The 14785-nt window shown below is 41.5% G+C and overlaps 1 protein-coding gene across 3 annotated transcripts in view; it reads right to left on the reverse strand.

Annotated features, from left to right (window-relative positions):
* The window catches only part of NEK7 (NIMA related kinase 7), a 121887-nt gene that overhangs the window by 16868 nt on the left and 90234 nt on the right, over window positions 1–14785 (reverse strand). For all 3 annotated transcript variants that reach the window (XM_075003084.1, XM_075003085.1, XM_075003086.1), the window contains 2 exons: window positions 8963–9071; window positions 6616–6723 (listed from right to left, as the gene is read on the reverse strand). In XM_075003084.1, the coding sequence (XP_074859185.1) occupies window positions 6616–6723; window positions 8963–9071 (217 nt within the window). The remainder of the gene's footprint in view (window positions 1–6615; window positions 6724–8962; window positions 9072–14785) is intronic.

Genomic DNA, 14785 nt, shown 5'->3' on the forward strand with positions numbered 1-14785 from the left:
TGCCATGAAGAAATTTTACTTTCTTCAAAAACAGGATGGAGTAGGATGCCAGAGAAGACCTAATACATAAAGTGGATCAATACTTGGAAAATAATAACATTATAAGTTTACTGCTCTATTTAGCTAAAGGAACTTTAAAATTGAGAATTTTTAAGTAGGTTCTATTACTAGCAATAAATAATAATGGAATAGCTGATATTGGACTCAAAGAGTTAAGGGGATAATATAATTAATGAGAATCAAAATGGATTTCTGTAAAATAGATCCTTTCAAATTAACTTGATATCTATTATTGGTAAGATTATCGATTTGACTGAAAAAAGTAATAAGGCCCCATGCTATTTAACATTTTTGTTAATGACCTAGAAGCTAACAAAGAAAAGAAAGACTGGAGAAGTGGTAAACAGTGAAGAGGACAGTTCATTGGCACACAGCAATTTGGACCATTTGCAAAGCTGCATACAACTAAACAGTACAGCCAAATGTAAAAAGTTATATATCCAGGAACAAAGACAGTAGGCCATCCTTACAGGGTGAAGGATTCCAATCTGGAAGTAGTGGCTGAAAACAATTTGAGGGTTATGGTGAGTAATCAAGCTAAGCGTAAACTCCAAAACCTGATGTTCTATCCAAAAGGGTTAATCCTTGTCTGGTAAACAGGAATTTCAAGTAGGAACAGACAGGTTATTTTGCAGCTGCTGCTGACCACTGTGTCTAGTTCTGGTGTGTACAATGCACAAAGGCTGTTGTAAAACTGGAAAGACTTCAGAGGAAAGGCATGACAATAGAGTATAGGAAAGCAGGTATTATAGAAATAGGCTCCAGAAACTCAATCTTAGCTGATTAAAGAGAAGATTAAGTTGGGAAACAGAAATCTGGTAATAGAGGGCACTTCAATCTAATAGAAGTATAAAAAGGTCAAATATCTGGATGTTGAAGTTACACAAATTCAGACGAGGAAAAATGCATATATTTTGAAAAGTAGGAGAAATGAACAATTGGAACAATTTCTATACACTAGTCTATTCAACTGTTTAAAGCTTAAATTGATTAAGACAGAGGTAATGCTGTAGGGCAAAAGATAGCATTTTGTAATTTTGTGTCCGCGATTCAGTCTCCTTTGGTTGAAGAGACACCCACCCACCTTCCTTGTCACCACTAAGCTCCTGCATAGCAACATCTGTGAATAACACTTTTCATCATCTCTTGTTGGCTATAAGACTCAATCACACCCCACCACACAATGACATGACCGCAGTTATTCACTCCGTCATCTCTAAATTAGACTATAACTATCTGATATTCACGTGTAACTTCCAAAACTCAGCCTAGAACAGAAAACAGCGGCACTTCTCTTTGGCAACAAAGGATACCATAAGCACATCAAATGTCTCCTCCATTCCATACATTAGTTCCCAATGTATTTCAAATCAAGCTCAAGGCCACAATTATCATCATTTGTACATTACTGCAGCACTTAGAAGCCCTAGTCATGGACCAGCCCCCCTCTGTGCTAAGCACTATACAAACAGAACACAAAGATGGCCCCTCTTGCAAGGAGCTTATAATCTAAGTAAAAGACATGAGGCAGCAGGGCTGTATCTACAAGGGCAGCCTCTGTCAAGAGAGAAACCTTGGCAGCACCTCTGTCAACAGATCGCATCAATCCACAAAAGCAGCTTGAAAGAGCAAGAGTGGCTGACTGAAAGCTTTGCAAACAGGGCTGCCTGAGGAACTGGAAGCCCTCTCTGACACAGATGTGGCTACACGGGCACTCTGTAGTTAAAACACTGCCAACAAAGGTGTTACACCTGATCGGGGAGAGGTATAACACTGCCAGCTGAACAGCTGAGTTTTGTCGACACACTCTTGACAGACCACTTTAACCATGTAGATGCTCAGCTAGTTTTGTGGCCAAAAGCTCAGCTTTGTCCCAGAGGCTATCCATGTAGACGTAGCCCAGATGTCTAGATACAGATAGATGGGGAGTACCAGAAAACGATATGTTGGTCACCATAAAAGACAGAGGTCTCAGTTGGCATAAACATTATTAACATTTTTTCCTAGGCAGCCTGGCAAAGGACCACTTGAGACATCTGAAGGGGGATGGCAAGATAGCTTTTAGGATGTTAAGTAGGAGATGCGCCCAAGTATCAGAGCAGCAATGGAAAAAGTACAAAAATGCTTGCCTGAAAACGTAATGAGTGAAGGAGGCTGGCATCATAGGCCTGTTGTAAGTAGGAGCTAATACCTCAATACCAAATAAAAATTAGCAGATCAGGTACACTAGGTGGAGCTAATGAAGCGATGCAAACAGAGGGAAGACAAAGTGACAGACAACAAAAAAGGTTTTTGCTGTACTATTCTATATAGATACGAACAAGGCAAGATTGCATTTGTCAAGGCAAAAAGAAGGATTTTGCAGTAATCAAGATACAAGATGCAATGCTGTTCAGCGATGCCGGAGTACCTCTGGGAGGACCTTCATGTGAGTCTCACCCCAGGGCCGCATTGACACCCCCCCATTCCCCCCCACCTTCACCCTCCCCCCATACATCCACCCCCACGTCCACTGCCACCACCACCACACCCATGCCTCCCCCCCACGGGACCAAGGGACATGGGCATTGGTGCACAATAAGTACCTTTATGAACAATAAACCGTTAAAAACCTGTGGTATATATGTCCAACTATTTACAATGTGGGTGGGTGAGACACACCCCTGTATGTTGTGGGGCAGGGGGCCTGAACTTGGAGGAGGATGGGGAGAGGACCAGAACCGGGAGGGTCACTCGGGCAAGGGGGTTGTGGGGAGAGAGTTCCGCCAGACCCAGGATCCCCTTCCCCAGCGGGAGCAGGTGCCATAGGGGGGTTGGGATGGGGCAGGGAGCAGCAGAAGGTAGGGGTGTGGTGGGATGGAAGAGGGGGCATCAGTGTGGGGTGGGGTGGAAGACTCTGTGGGGAGTGTAGGGTGGGCAGGTGACCCTGGGGGGGACCTTTTGGGGGGGGGCTCAGGGGGTTGGGCAGCTGGGAGGGGGGTGCAGAGGGCCAGGAGCCAGACCACATTGCCCACGTGCTCCTGCAAAGTCCCATGTATAGCGTCCAGGCGGAACATGAGCCAGTCCCAGGCCTCCCTCCCCTATGCCAGGTCTGTCTCCTGCAGCCGGAGGTGGCGCTCCATGAGCTCTGCCTGGCGGAGGTTGGCGGGGTCATCCCCCATATGGCGCTGCGACCTCTGGCTGTGCACCCAGCGTGTTGCTGCTGCTGGAGGTGCCTGGCCCCTGTCCAACGCCTCCAGGGGGCTCTCGAGGACCACCAATGCTCAAGGACCACGTGGGCCCTCACTTGCTGCGCCTGGAAGGGGTGATGGACAGGATGTCAGTCTCTGAGCAAGATCTCCTCCCCCATTCCCCACCCCCCGACTCTGACCCCCCGAAGCCCCGCCATCCCCGGCCCCCCCAGGGCCTGGCCATGACATCCCTGTGGTGTCAAGTGTAAACAGGGCTTCCCTCCTGGATGGAACCATGCCCAGGTGTGGGCTTGCCCGGAGGCATCCCACTGGGCAACTGGTGCCTGGAACTGTCCACGGATCTGGGTGGCGCAGGTTGGTGCAGAAGGCGTGTTTCGGTCTGGCTGCCAGGGTGTCTGGCCCTGGGCCTCCAGGCCTGTGCCCCATCCGCTGGCAGGGGTGCCACCCCCCACCCCGCCCACCAGGGTGCTGGCCCCGCTGTGCACTTACTGGGGGGGGATGATCTTCAGGGACACCTGGCTCCCCATGGCCCAGCTGGATGACCACAAGGGAACTTTGATGACTAGGTTGTCCTCCTTGCTGGACCAGTCCCGGGTGGTGTCTGCCATCCTGGCTCCTGCAGCTCCTCCAGCTCAGGCTGGTCTGCTCAGCTGTCCAGAACTGCTGTGGTGGGGAGCTGTCCTAGGGCTCCAGGATAATGTGGAGCTCCCGATCGTATGGGCAGGTGGAGGTGCCTGCCCCGGAGTGCCTGGCCTTGTCCCAGACCTGGGCATAGTCCTGCCGGAGCTCCTCTCCTTTGCTCCGGGGTCCATCCCGGGTGGCCTTGGCTGGTCAGTCCCTGGGCCAGGTAGGAGAATGCAGCAGCATTCCTCTTCTTTACCCCCATCTCCCAGAGGACCTCCTCTTCTTTCCAGAAGCCCAGGAGGTCTTGGTGTTCACAGTCCGTCCAGGAGGGCCCCTTTTCTTTTTTTCCAGAACAGACCCCTGGGAGCCCTGTGGGGCTCTGGTGGGGGGGGGAGACCTGGGACTCGGGAGACTGCCAGGAGCTGGCCATGTGCCCGTCACTGTCATCGGGGACAGCTGAGAGGGCGTGCTGCTTGGGGCTCACGCTTTCACAGCTTGCCTGCTCTCAGCTTCCTGCCATGGGGTTTCTGAGTCCATGCTGCTTTAAGAGTGGCCGGACACATGGGTCATAGAGCTGTGCTTGGCAGGGCAGTGCATCTCCGCACTCGGGCTGGGCGCCATCGTGGAGGACTCCTGTTTTGAAACAGTGGGCCGTGGAGTGTCTACACATGCCTTTTTTTTTTTTTTTTTTTTTTTAAATATTCTTCTTTGACGGGTAGTGCTTTTCCCGTACGGGATCAGGGTCCAGCTTTCGATGTCTGAGCTGTGTTCCTTCTATTTCAAATCGAAAGTGCGCATGGCACGTGTAGATGCTACCTTCATTCTTTTGAAAGAGGGATTGTCTTTTCGAAATACTGTGCACTTGTAGACACACCCTTACTGATTGATTTCATATCAGAGAGGTAGCCGAGTTAGTCTGCTTCAAACACAACAAGAAGTCCTGTGGCACCTTATAGACTAACAGCAATTTTGGAGCATAAGCATCCATGGGCAAAGACCCGCTTCATCAGATGCGTGAGTGGGGGGGGTTTCAGAAAAGAATTTAAAAATTTCTTTACTGAGAATCCCTCTTTAAATCCAAAATGCTATTGAGTATCCTACAGCAACCGTTACTTACCCAGTAAATGAGAAGTAATCGACTGTTTTTTTAGGACTAGGCAGTCATGAGCCTGCAGCTACTGCTACAGTATAGGTGTAAAAAACTTAAAGCAATCCTCAACATATATGGCCAATAACACCTAAGTGGAGTCTCCCATTCATTCAGCAAGATGTTGTTTCAGATATATGATTGAGATGCTGAAGGATTTTGAACCCCTAATTTATTTAAGATTTTGGATTTGTAACATGCACTCCTTCACACACCGCTTCAAGTGCATGTGCACACACACTCAATACATAAATATATTTAATTTCCTTTTTCTCGAGAGTAAAAAGAACCAACCCCAATCAAATCTATCAGTTATCCAGTTCCCCAACAATTTCACTTTTTAAGTACAGATTGCCTCCTGAGAGCTATTCCTCTTTACAGAGTTTACATTAAGATTTAATAGTTTCAGGATGATCCCTCAACTCTTTAAAACCAAAGATAAACAGCTGGTCTTCTGTGCCTCCCCTAGTGCTATTTTTCTCAAAAAGTTTATTCCATCTATTTAGCTTTTAAATAATCTCCTCAAATGATACCCAAAAGACATGAATTCTCTGTAAATGCCTTTGAAATGGTGAAAGTAATGCTACTGTTTATGGGCAATCCAATTCCTATACAAAAAAGAACTGAGTATTTTTAGAAATTCTTTTGTACTCTCGTAACTCAACAGTTACTTACTGCACACTTTTTTTTAAAAGAAAAAAAAAAGTTTGCAATCCAAAAATTCCAAATCCTGGTCTGTCTATGGCTTTCTTCCTAGATACTGTGAACTGGAGATTGGGGTGAAGGTCATGGTGGTAAATTAAAATCCTATTACGTCTTCACACAAAATTAGTATGAAAACATGATATACTTTGATTTTAAAATGTATCTCTAAGAAAGATCATTCTTTCTTACTAAACAAAAGTTTTTTTCTTCTTTTGTTTTTTTTTTTTGGCTAAGAATCAGACTGGGCAATGGCATATCTGAGCTCCATATGCAGCTCTCCCAAAATGGCAAAATAGTAAGTAATTGGGTTTGGTCAGGTGATATTTAATCAGTCTAATTTTGGTGTCTAATCTTTTTAAATAGGAATATTACTTAGTTGGCTTTAAAAACATTGTATTTGTTTTGTTCTATTATGAGCAAAATCCAAGTTAGTAATATCTCACCTTTTAGATTTAATACCTCCTCAAAGTGCATGTCACCTACAAGTATTCTACATACAATTCATAAAATTCATTTTGAATATGTGGTTGCACCATTTTTTCTACAGCTGATTGAAGGCGAAGTGCAGCCTTTAACCCTGCTGAAATTCAGTATTTAGTCTTACTTTTTATTACTCCTCTATAAATTGCTCTGTTCACAATAGAAACAGACTTATGCTAAACAGCCATCTTTTATTAAATACTCTAAGGGAAGAGAAACAGGAAACTGAGTGAGAAACAGATATCAACCATTATAGTATAATAAGGTTTGATCAGGGGGCTGGCAACTTTAATTTAAAAAGCAAAGCTAACCCAATTGGGTTAACACAATAGGAAGAAATTAAGTCTATATGAATACAATTATTTTATTTTTCTCTCACAACAAAGTCATTTTGCATGATAGTCTTACCTAAAGAATGTGCAGCTGTAGTTTTGGAGCTGAAAAATCGTCCAAGTCCTAGGTCTCCAAGCTTTACTACTCCTGTAGCTGTAATGAAAACATTAGCCGGCTTTATATCTGTGAAGAGAGAAATATTTTGCAATGTTATCAATAAAGCCTATTCCATCACCAATAACATATGTAATGAGGTTTGTAATTCTGTATAACGTTAATCAAATTGAATGATAGTACTGGTTAGAAAATCTTTTAGGCATTTAAAAATGTGAATCTGGGATTTTTAAAGTTCTAATTAACTTTTGTGGCCATAAATCAAATTACTTTTACTGGTTGTGGTTAATTTACTGTAACAACAAAAAGACAGCAATGAAAAGTAACAAAGAAGCAACAAATAAAACAATTACATTCTAAAACTACAAAACATGCACACTGATAACAGCTACTGTTACACAAACTGAAGTCTTCCGCTGGCACTGCTTTAGCATTATGTACCACAGAAATGAAGAACAGTCTCAGTAAACATTAAATATTACTCAGGAAAATAACCATCTGAACTTCTTCAGTGGAATTAGGCTAATCAATAAAACAAGAAAAATAATGATTCTACATTTGCCTTTTGCAAACCACACTCAATCTAAATCTTAATCCTACCCTGAAAAGACAACTGCAGTATTTTAAGAAGTACCTGACACGAGATTGCTACATACATCTAACCAAGTGTCAAGTATCCTCAGCTATTACTGAGCTCAAAAGCAACAGCTCAAAAGTTTACAAGCAGAACTCTTGAAAATAAGATCAAATTTTTTAAAAAAACATAATAGACACTTTTTAAAAAAAAAAACACCCTTCATCTATAAACATGTACACTTTTTAAAATTTTGCTGGAAACATGGAAAATATTTATATTCAATTGGTTAATGACAATGCCATTTATCTTACTTCAGGCTCCCTACAAGTCATGCTTACCCTTTGCAAGCTTTCATCTCCTCCTTTCTACAAAAGTACTATCTCGGACATTTGGCCTCTCTTACTACACGTGTAAGAGAATCACAAGAATAGCAGTACGCAGGGGTGGCTGGTAATTAGAGACTCCTAGATCTAAGTTTTGTCTGTCTACAGACGGGTGCATGGGAGGACTTAGAAATGGAGACTTTTTCCCCAACCCATATCAACAGATGGTGATATGGAATTGCAGGCCAATGATGGGTTAATTTCAGACTAAATTAGGGGCAAAGTAGTTCATGCATCACTTGTGCTTTTCTGTGGCTAAAGGACACAACACCAAATAGCTAAAGCCTGTTCCCCCAGGTCCACACAGGCAAGTGGATGAGGGAGAGGAAAATAAAAGTAATTAAGAAGGGTAGGAGAGTCTCAGTACTTCACAAAGAGAGCTGGAAGTTGCTGGTACACACTACTTGGTAAGAAAGCTGGTAGCAGCAGAGATAAGTAAGAAGAGAGTATAGGCCAATGACTGCAGGAAGACAGATGAATATGACCACAGAAGAACAGGTGTATAAAGTGAACTGGTGGTAAGAAGAGGTGAGTAGATTAAGAGTCTTGTGAGACAGAGTAGATAGCGGTAGGACAGCGAGTGCTAGGATGGAGAATACGTGCCAAGAGGTAGAAGAGGAAACTGGGGAAGGAGAGGTTTTTAACAACTGTTGCTCCATCACTCACACTGATCACTAGACATAGGAAAGGAAGTCTCTTCCAATCCTATGATTAGAGATGCTAGGGGTCAGCATGGGAGAGGCTCCCCAACTCCCTAATGATCTCAATCCCCTCAAAACACCTGTTCATACTTCTCCAACCCATACCCAACAGCCCTCCAGGTTCACTCACAAACCCCTTCTCAGCAATTACTGTACTCTCAGCCCTGCCATTAACTCAACTCCCCCAAATTCTTTGTGCTGCTTCTGAAGGGTGTGTGAAATATGGGTCTGTGATGTAGTTTAAATGAATTATCACTCACAATTCTATATTGATATGCTTAGTAAGAAATCTCTCAAAAATTTCCTGAAACTTTTTTGTTGTATTTTGAAATAAATTACCAAAATAATTGAAACTGGCACAGCAATATTGTGTAGGTTTGATAAATAACATATGCAGACTATTGCAGAATTTTAAAATAGAGTGCTTTTTTTTGAGGGGGTACAGAATTTTCCCAGGACTATGAGGTATTCTTTAAAAAGAAAGGCTTTCTATTTTTTAAAGTTACTTATACTACAGCAAGTAACATACACATTGTGTCAGCTACTTATCAAAACTGCCCCTTTTAATCTCTTATCTGGCATTATTATACCAAATTCTTTCATATATGTAATACTTGTTAAAGATGTGATCTGTGATCCCATGTTACCTCTATGCATGACACGACGAGAATGCATATGTTCCAATGCACTGCACAGCTGAACAAAGTACTTCCAAACTGTCCTTTCAGGAATCAACCTCTTCTGCTTCTTAAAATGCTTTATAAAGAAAACAGAGAAGCACTAAAAACCTAACACACACTTAAATGAGAAAACAGGTAAGCCCTTATTTAAAAGCTATTAGGACAATGCTGATTTAAATCTGAACAAAATTTTCTCGGACTATTTACAGACATGGAATTTCAACTTTTCCATGAAATATTAACATATGATATACCAGCATGGGTTATGCTGATATTAATCAACAAATACTATACTGAACATCAAGCTGCTTAAAATATATTCACAGGCCTATGTGAATCTCATATAAACTTTTCTTAACAAAATTACGTATTTTCAGATGAATAAAACTGAATAAATGGATGTGGGGGGTAGAATGTTCTCGTATAACATCAGTCCACCATATACAGTAAACTCTTTCATATCCCACATTATATCATCCAGAACTCTCAAAAAACTGGCATTTTACCCATAAGTAAATTATAGTTATGTTTTCCACAAGTACAGTATTGTGAAAGTAAATACAAATAAATGCAGAAAATACTGTATAAGTTTACAGTGCATAACACTACTGTTGTTGACAAAGTACTCTGCATACTTTTTTTTGTATATTACTATCTAATCTTGTTTTTCTTTAGTGTTATGCACTGCTAGGAATACCTCTCGATTATCCAGAGTATTTGAATATCCAGCAACCTCCCAGTCTCAGGGCTGCCAGACATGAAAGAGTTTACTGTAATGGATAAAAGCTGGCTGTAAGAAAAAGTGCTTGCAGGAACTCACAAAACTAAGCAGTTTCTGAAAATTAATTTTACAGGCTTTTATTCATATGACCCTCAAGTGAAGAAAACAAACACTGAGGATATACATTCATAAATTATCAAAATTATGTAATTCAATTTTAGAAGTCATGGAGTATGAAAATTTAGGAATAGAGAAACTTTCTAAAAATTTAAAGTATTTTAGTCAATTTGCTTCTCCTATTTAACTTTCTTTTCCAATTAAACAGGTACATGCGGTAAAATAGAACAAATGTTCAAATATTGCATTCAAGGATGGCAAAAAGCTTCTAAGCCGAGAACCCATAACAGACAACTCTAAGACACTGAAGTCTGACAGATTTAAACTTTGATACCAGATGGGCAGGCTTAAACGAAACTTCCCCAGTAGTCTGCTGTTTGTCTATCTACACAGAGCAATATATTACACACTTTGCAAAAAAGGGTAAACAGAAAAATCTTTAAGGGATAACAGTCATATAATCAGCTCTTCTACTATTAAAAACAAAACCTTACAAATTATGTCAATAAAACGCATATGCTATCACCATTACACTAGGCCGAAAGATCATGTACAGATCAATTACCAGTGCTGTAATGAAATACTGATATTTTGTTCACTTATTTAAAACACACACACACACACACGTGCACGCGCGCACACACACACACAGAAGATTGGCTGCATCCTAAGGCAACCACCCCTTCCCCCCATCAAAGAAAAAAAACATGAGCGAGTCCAGTATTACTAAAATAGTAATAGCAAAATAAAGTAGAGAATACAATTAGTTCAACACTACTTCAATACGAATTTTTCCTCAAATATGCCAATGATTTTAAATCAGTTCTTTAAATATAACTTTCACTCAGATTTGGATTCAATCCAAAGAAACACTGTATCTGCTCTCCCCAGAGCTGAATTTGCATATCAGAGGATTGTTTGATGTCAACAGGGAGATGGAGACCAGGTTTCTTTTCATTTATAAACAAATACACAATACTATGTAAGTATATACACATGAAAGCATACTTTCCTGATTCAAAATGAATTCTGAAAATTATAAATTACAACTACATTCTGAAAAAAAATCTTCAAAATATGCTTAAATAAACTGAACTTTAAGTACAAGCAAGGATGAAAATTTACAACACAAAGTATGCAGATTTTTTGCATCTTATCCATAAAAAAATTTAAAAGTATGATGCATGTTTGAAAAATTTTTTAAACATTTCATTTATTTGCCAACTAAAGTGATGTAGCACAACATAAACTAAATTCTACAGAAACAGCTCCAGAGTTTCAATGATTCAAGCATGCCAATCATTCATATAAATAGTGGAAGAACTTTAGGGGTATTTTGATGTAACTCAAGTATGTTATTTTTACATGACATTAACACACTCTGAGGTCATCAGTAATATTAATTGGTTGAACATGTGAACTCTGATTTATTATTCAGGTCAAAATGACAGAATAAACTATGTTAATCTAACCATTCTGTAAACACTCTTATTCAATAAACAAACAACGTTATTTTCAGTTACTTATGATAAAAATAGTCTAATGGTTTTAAAATAAACCTGAATATGATTTTGAGGGCTTATCATCTTTTGGTTTTTTCTTCCAAATTTCTGATACATTCTTAATGTTTCCTTGATGTGCTCTGCACCAAGAAACAAAACAATGGTGGAAAGCTTGGGATATTATAGCAAAGACAACAATTTCCAAAAAATAGCTTGCTTTCACAGAGCACTTATAGTAAAAGCTTTAGTTTTCTGACGAAAGGAAAAAAAAATTACAAAAATTTTTGCTCAAAACTTCATCTTTTAAAGATCTGTTTTGTGTTGATGAAACACACAGTCCAGTTTATGATGATGCATTTCACACTGTATGGCATCTTTTAAAACATATTCAAGGAAAATGAGTCACAATCACCCAGTTTTAAAATTTGGTACTCCTTGGAGACTCTTTTTAAAAAAAACTCTATAATGTGAAAATGCAGTTATTCTGATGGTGACACTGTTGACCATCTCCTGAGCAAATGTCAAAGTAAAAAGGATATGGACACAAGAAAAAGCAGCTTGGGCTGGGTTCCCTCAAAGCAATCGAGTCAATGAAGGCAAGAGGGAATACTCAACTGGGAACTCTGAGGACTTTTACAAATCCTGTTAGATCCTCCACTTGCGCAACTCAGCACAGAAATGAGGAATCCTTGATCCCTTCAGCTGCAAACAAAACTGTCTTCATATCACAGAATGAGCTATGGCAATCAGCTGCAAACAATCCAGAAATGAATGAGAATACAACTTTGTGGGACAAAACACCACAGAGTGGCATAATTTTGCCCACAGATGGGGACTTCCACCAATGGGACCTCAACCACCCTGCAGATTGCCTTGGTGCTGGAATGAGGGTGCCAGCTCACTGCTGCAAGCGGTGGAAGGTGGGAAGGCAGAAGGTTGCCAGGCAAGCCAACGGGGGGCAGGGGAGGAAGTGGCATTGTGGATGACCCAAGGAAGCTCTGTCCCTGTGCTTGGCTGTTTGCTTCACCCTGATGGGACAGGAATCACAGTCAACAGGAGCAGCAGGGTGGAAGGCAGTGCTTACAAACACAGGGCAACGCAGAGCCACCTGTGCCCCCCTACCAAATGGGAGCTCACCACAAGTCACACCACCCTCAGCCTGCTCCGGCACTACACCTCCCACTAGTACTCCCTATAAAATGAGTGCTGGGCAGCCGCCAAGAAAAGATTCAGGTGCCGCTCACATGATTAGTACAGCACCCACAGCCACCTTCAGTGGCCAGCATGTGTTTCTATTCGTGATGCACATCCCTAGATGTCTAGGTGTACATAACAAAATATATTCCACCCATGGATGGAAAAAATTAGAAGGAACACTGTTGCCCACCCAGACCTGACACCTCCACACCATTCCCCTAGTTTACCTCAACCTGTTCCCACTTTGAGGAATGCTCTGCCCTTGATTCTCTTCTCTCTCCCTCTAACTTTTCCAGAAGGGGTAGAAGATCCATCTGGACTTTTTCTACAACTGAAAGATGTAAATTGCTCTGGGCTAAGGCTTCTGGTCAGAACACAAACTACTGAGTAATTAACTTTATGATAGAGCCTGTCTTTTCCTTCCTATAGCCCCAACCCCAGCATCACAAACTTCTGAGGAGAAGGGAGGTGGGGAGAAATCACAGGACACTGTGCAGCCAAAAACCTAGCCGTGGCATCAGGCTCACCTGAAGAGTTACCAGGCTTGTCCCTTCTCTTTTATTTACAAATGACCTTTACTGATGTTTTGAATAATCAGTTAGTGAAAATACAGCATGTTTCAGGTAAAGGAGAGAAAGCCTCTGATATATAAAATACTTTGCTCCTTCAGGAAGCTAAACTTCTGACGTCCGTGTGCAATGAAAAGGACAGATGCCCTCAACAGATTCCGACAAAACTAAGCTTCACGCCAAACAGCTTCTATCATTTCCAGAAACAGATACAACCTGCTAAAGATACTGAAGCAGCCGACCTTTCTGAGTCTGAAGATAAGCAAGTTTAAACAATAATTCAAAAAGCTATCTGTGCACTGCCACACCCACTTACCTAGGCTCTGACACTAAGCTACTTATCAGTTGATTATTTTAGCAGAAAAGTGCTTGCATGATTACTGATGGTTATCAGATGCAGTAGCAGATAGAAGTGATGGCAGATTCCTCTCCCTCCCACAATTCTCCCACAATTCAGGCTGCAGGGCAAATCTACGCCTCTCTCCCGAGCATGCATACATTTAAGAGTAAGCTGCTGATCCTGACCTTGGCTCCAATTAATAGACCCTTTGAATGGGGAAGCATTCAGTAGCCTGTCATCTAACCAGGTAACACAAGGGAGTGAGGTGAAAAGCTCATGGGAACACAGAGTGCTGCAGCTGCATGATCACAACTGCCCAAAGGCCTCCCACTTAATTCTCTTCCTGATTGCCCCGCATTCTCTCTGCCTGATAGCTACAGGTATGTAGCCACTGCAATGCAAGACTGGGGCAACAGAAACCAAGTCAAAGACCCTGGGCTGGTTAACACAGGACTTCAGCATCTACACCCATCTGTAATCCCAGGTTACGAACTGCTGAACCCTGGCCTGAGTTTGGTACTCCGGTTGACACTGCATTATGCAAGCCCAAGACTTATAACTCATGTCCTGATCTCCTGGAACCCTTCCAAAAATGTGACAACTCAAACCCTTTGTGGCACAGCATGGAAAACTGGTCTGTCCACACAAAGGAAACTGGTCAATGGGATTATGGAATACCTTTGGTCAACTGCTAGAATATGCACTAAGTCGGCTTCACCTACACAGCAAAATAAAAAGGACTGGAGTTCTGGATAGATTTACCACACGGCCAAGTATTTGAGTGGCCTGGCTGGTTTTTTCATAGATTCTCCTGCTGCCAGAAAAAAAATTTAATCTGCTTTTTAGTTTTCATGTGACGCTGACGATTTGCCTTATTACCACAAGACATAGACTGAATGGATTTCATTTATGTACAAAGTTCCAAATATTTGTATTCAAATATACAGTTAAAATACAGAATCAATGAAATTTGCAGAAAAAATAATCTCTGCAACTATGGACATAAAGCAGGTAGGAAAAACATGACCAAAGAAAGAAAATGATGTTATCAAGCTTATCTACACATTACCTCTTTAGATGTTAGTGGCAATTAAAAGGATGAATTTCAGAGTTGCCTTGTGGTTGGGAATGCAGTGCTATTGCCTTGTTGGGGAGAGCATGTTGGAAATACTTGTATTTCAAAAGTAGTAACCCTTACCACAAGGGCCCATAACCTTGGGGCCCTGAGTCCAAAGAGTAGGTTAGGCTTGATTCTGAGTTAGATGCGTGGGATGCATGTAGAAATACACTGTGACTCATTCATACTAAAAGGGTAAAGCTTTATTAGCTTGTCTCCACTGGTGG

The sequence above is a fragment of the Carettochelys insculpta genome, chromosome 9, assembly GCF_033958435.1.
Source record: "Carettochelys insculpta isolate YL-2023 chromosome 9, ASM3395843v1, whole genome shotgun sequence".
Lineage (NCBI taxonomy): Eukaryota > Metazoa > Chordata > Testudines > Carettochelyidae > Carettochelys > Carettochelys insculpta.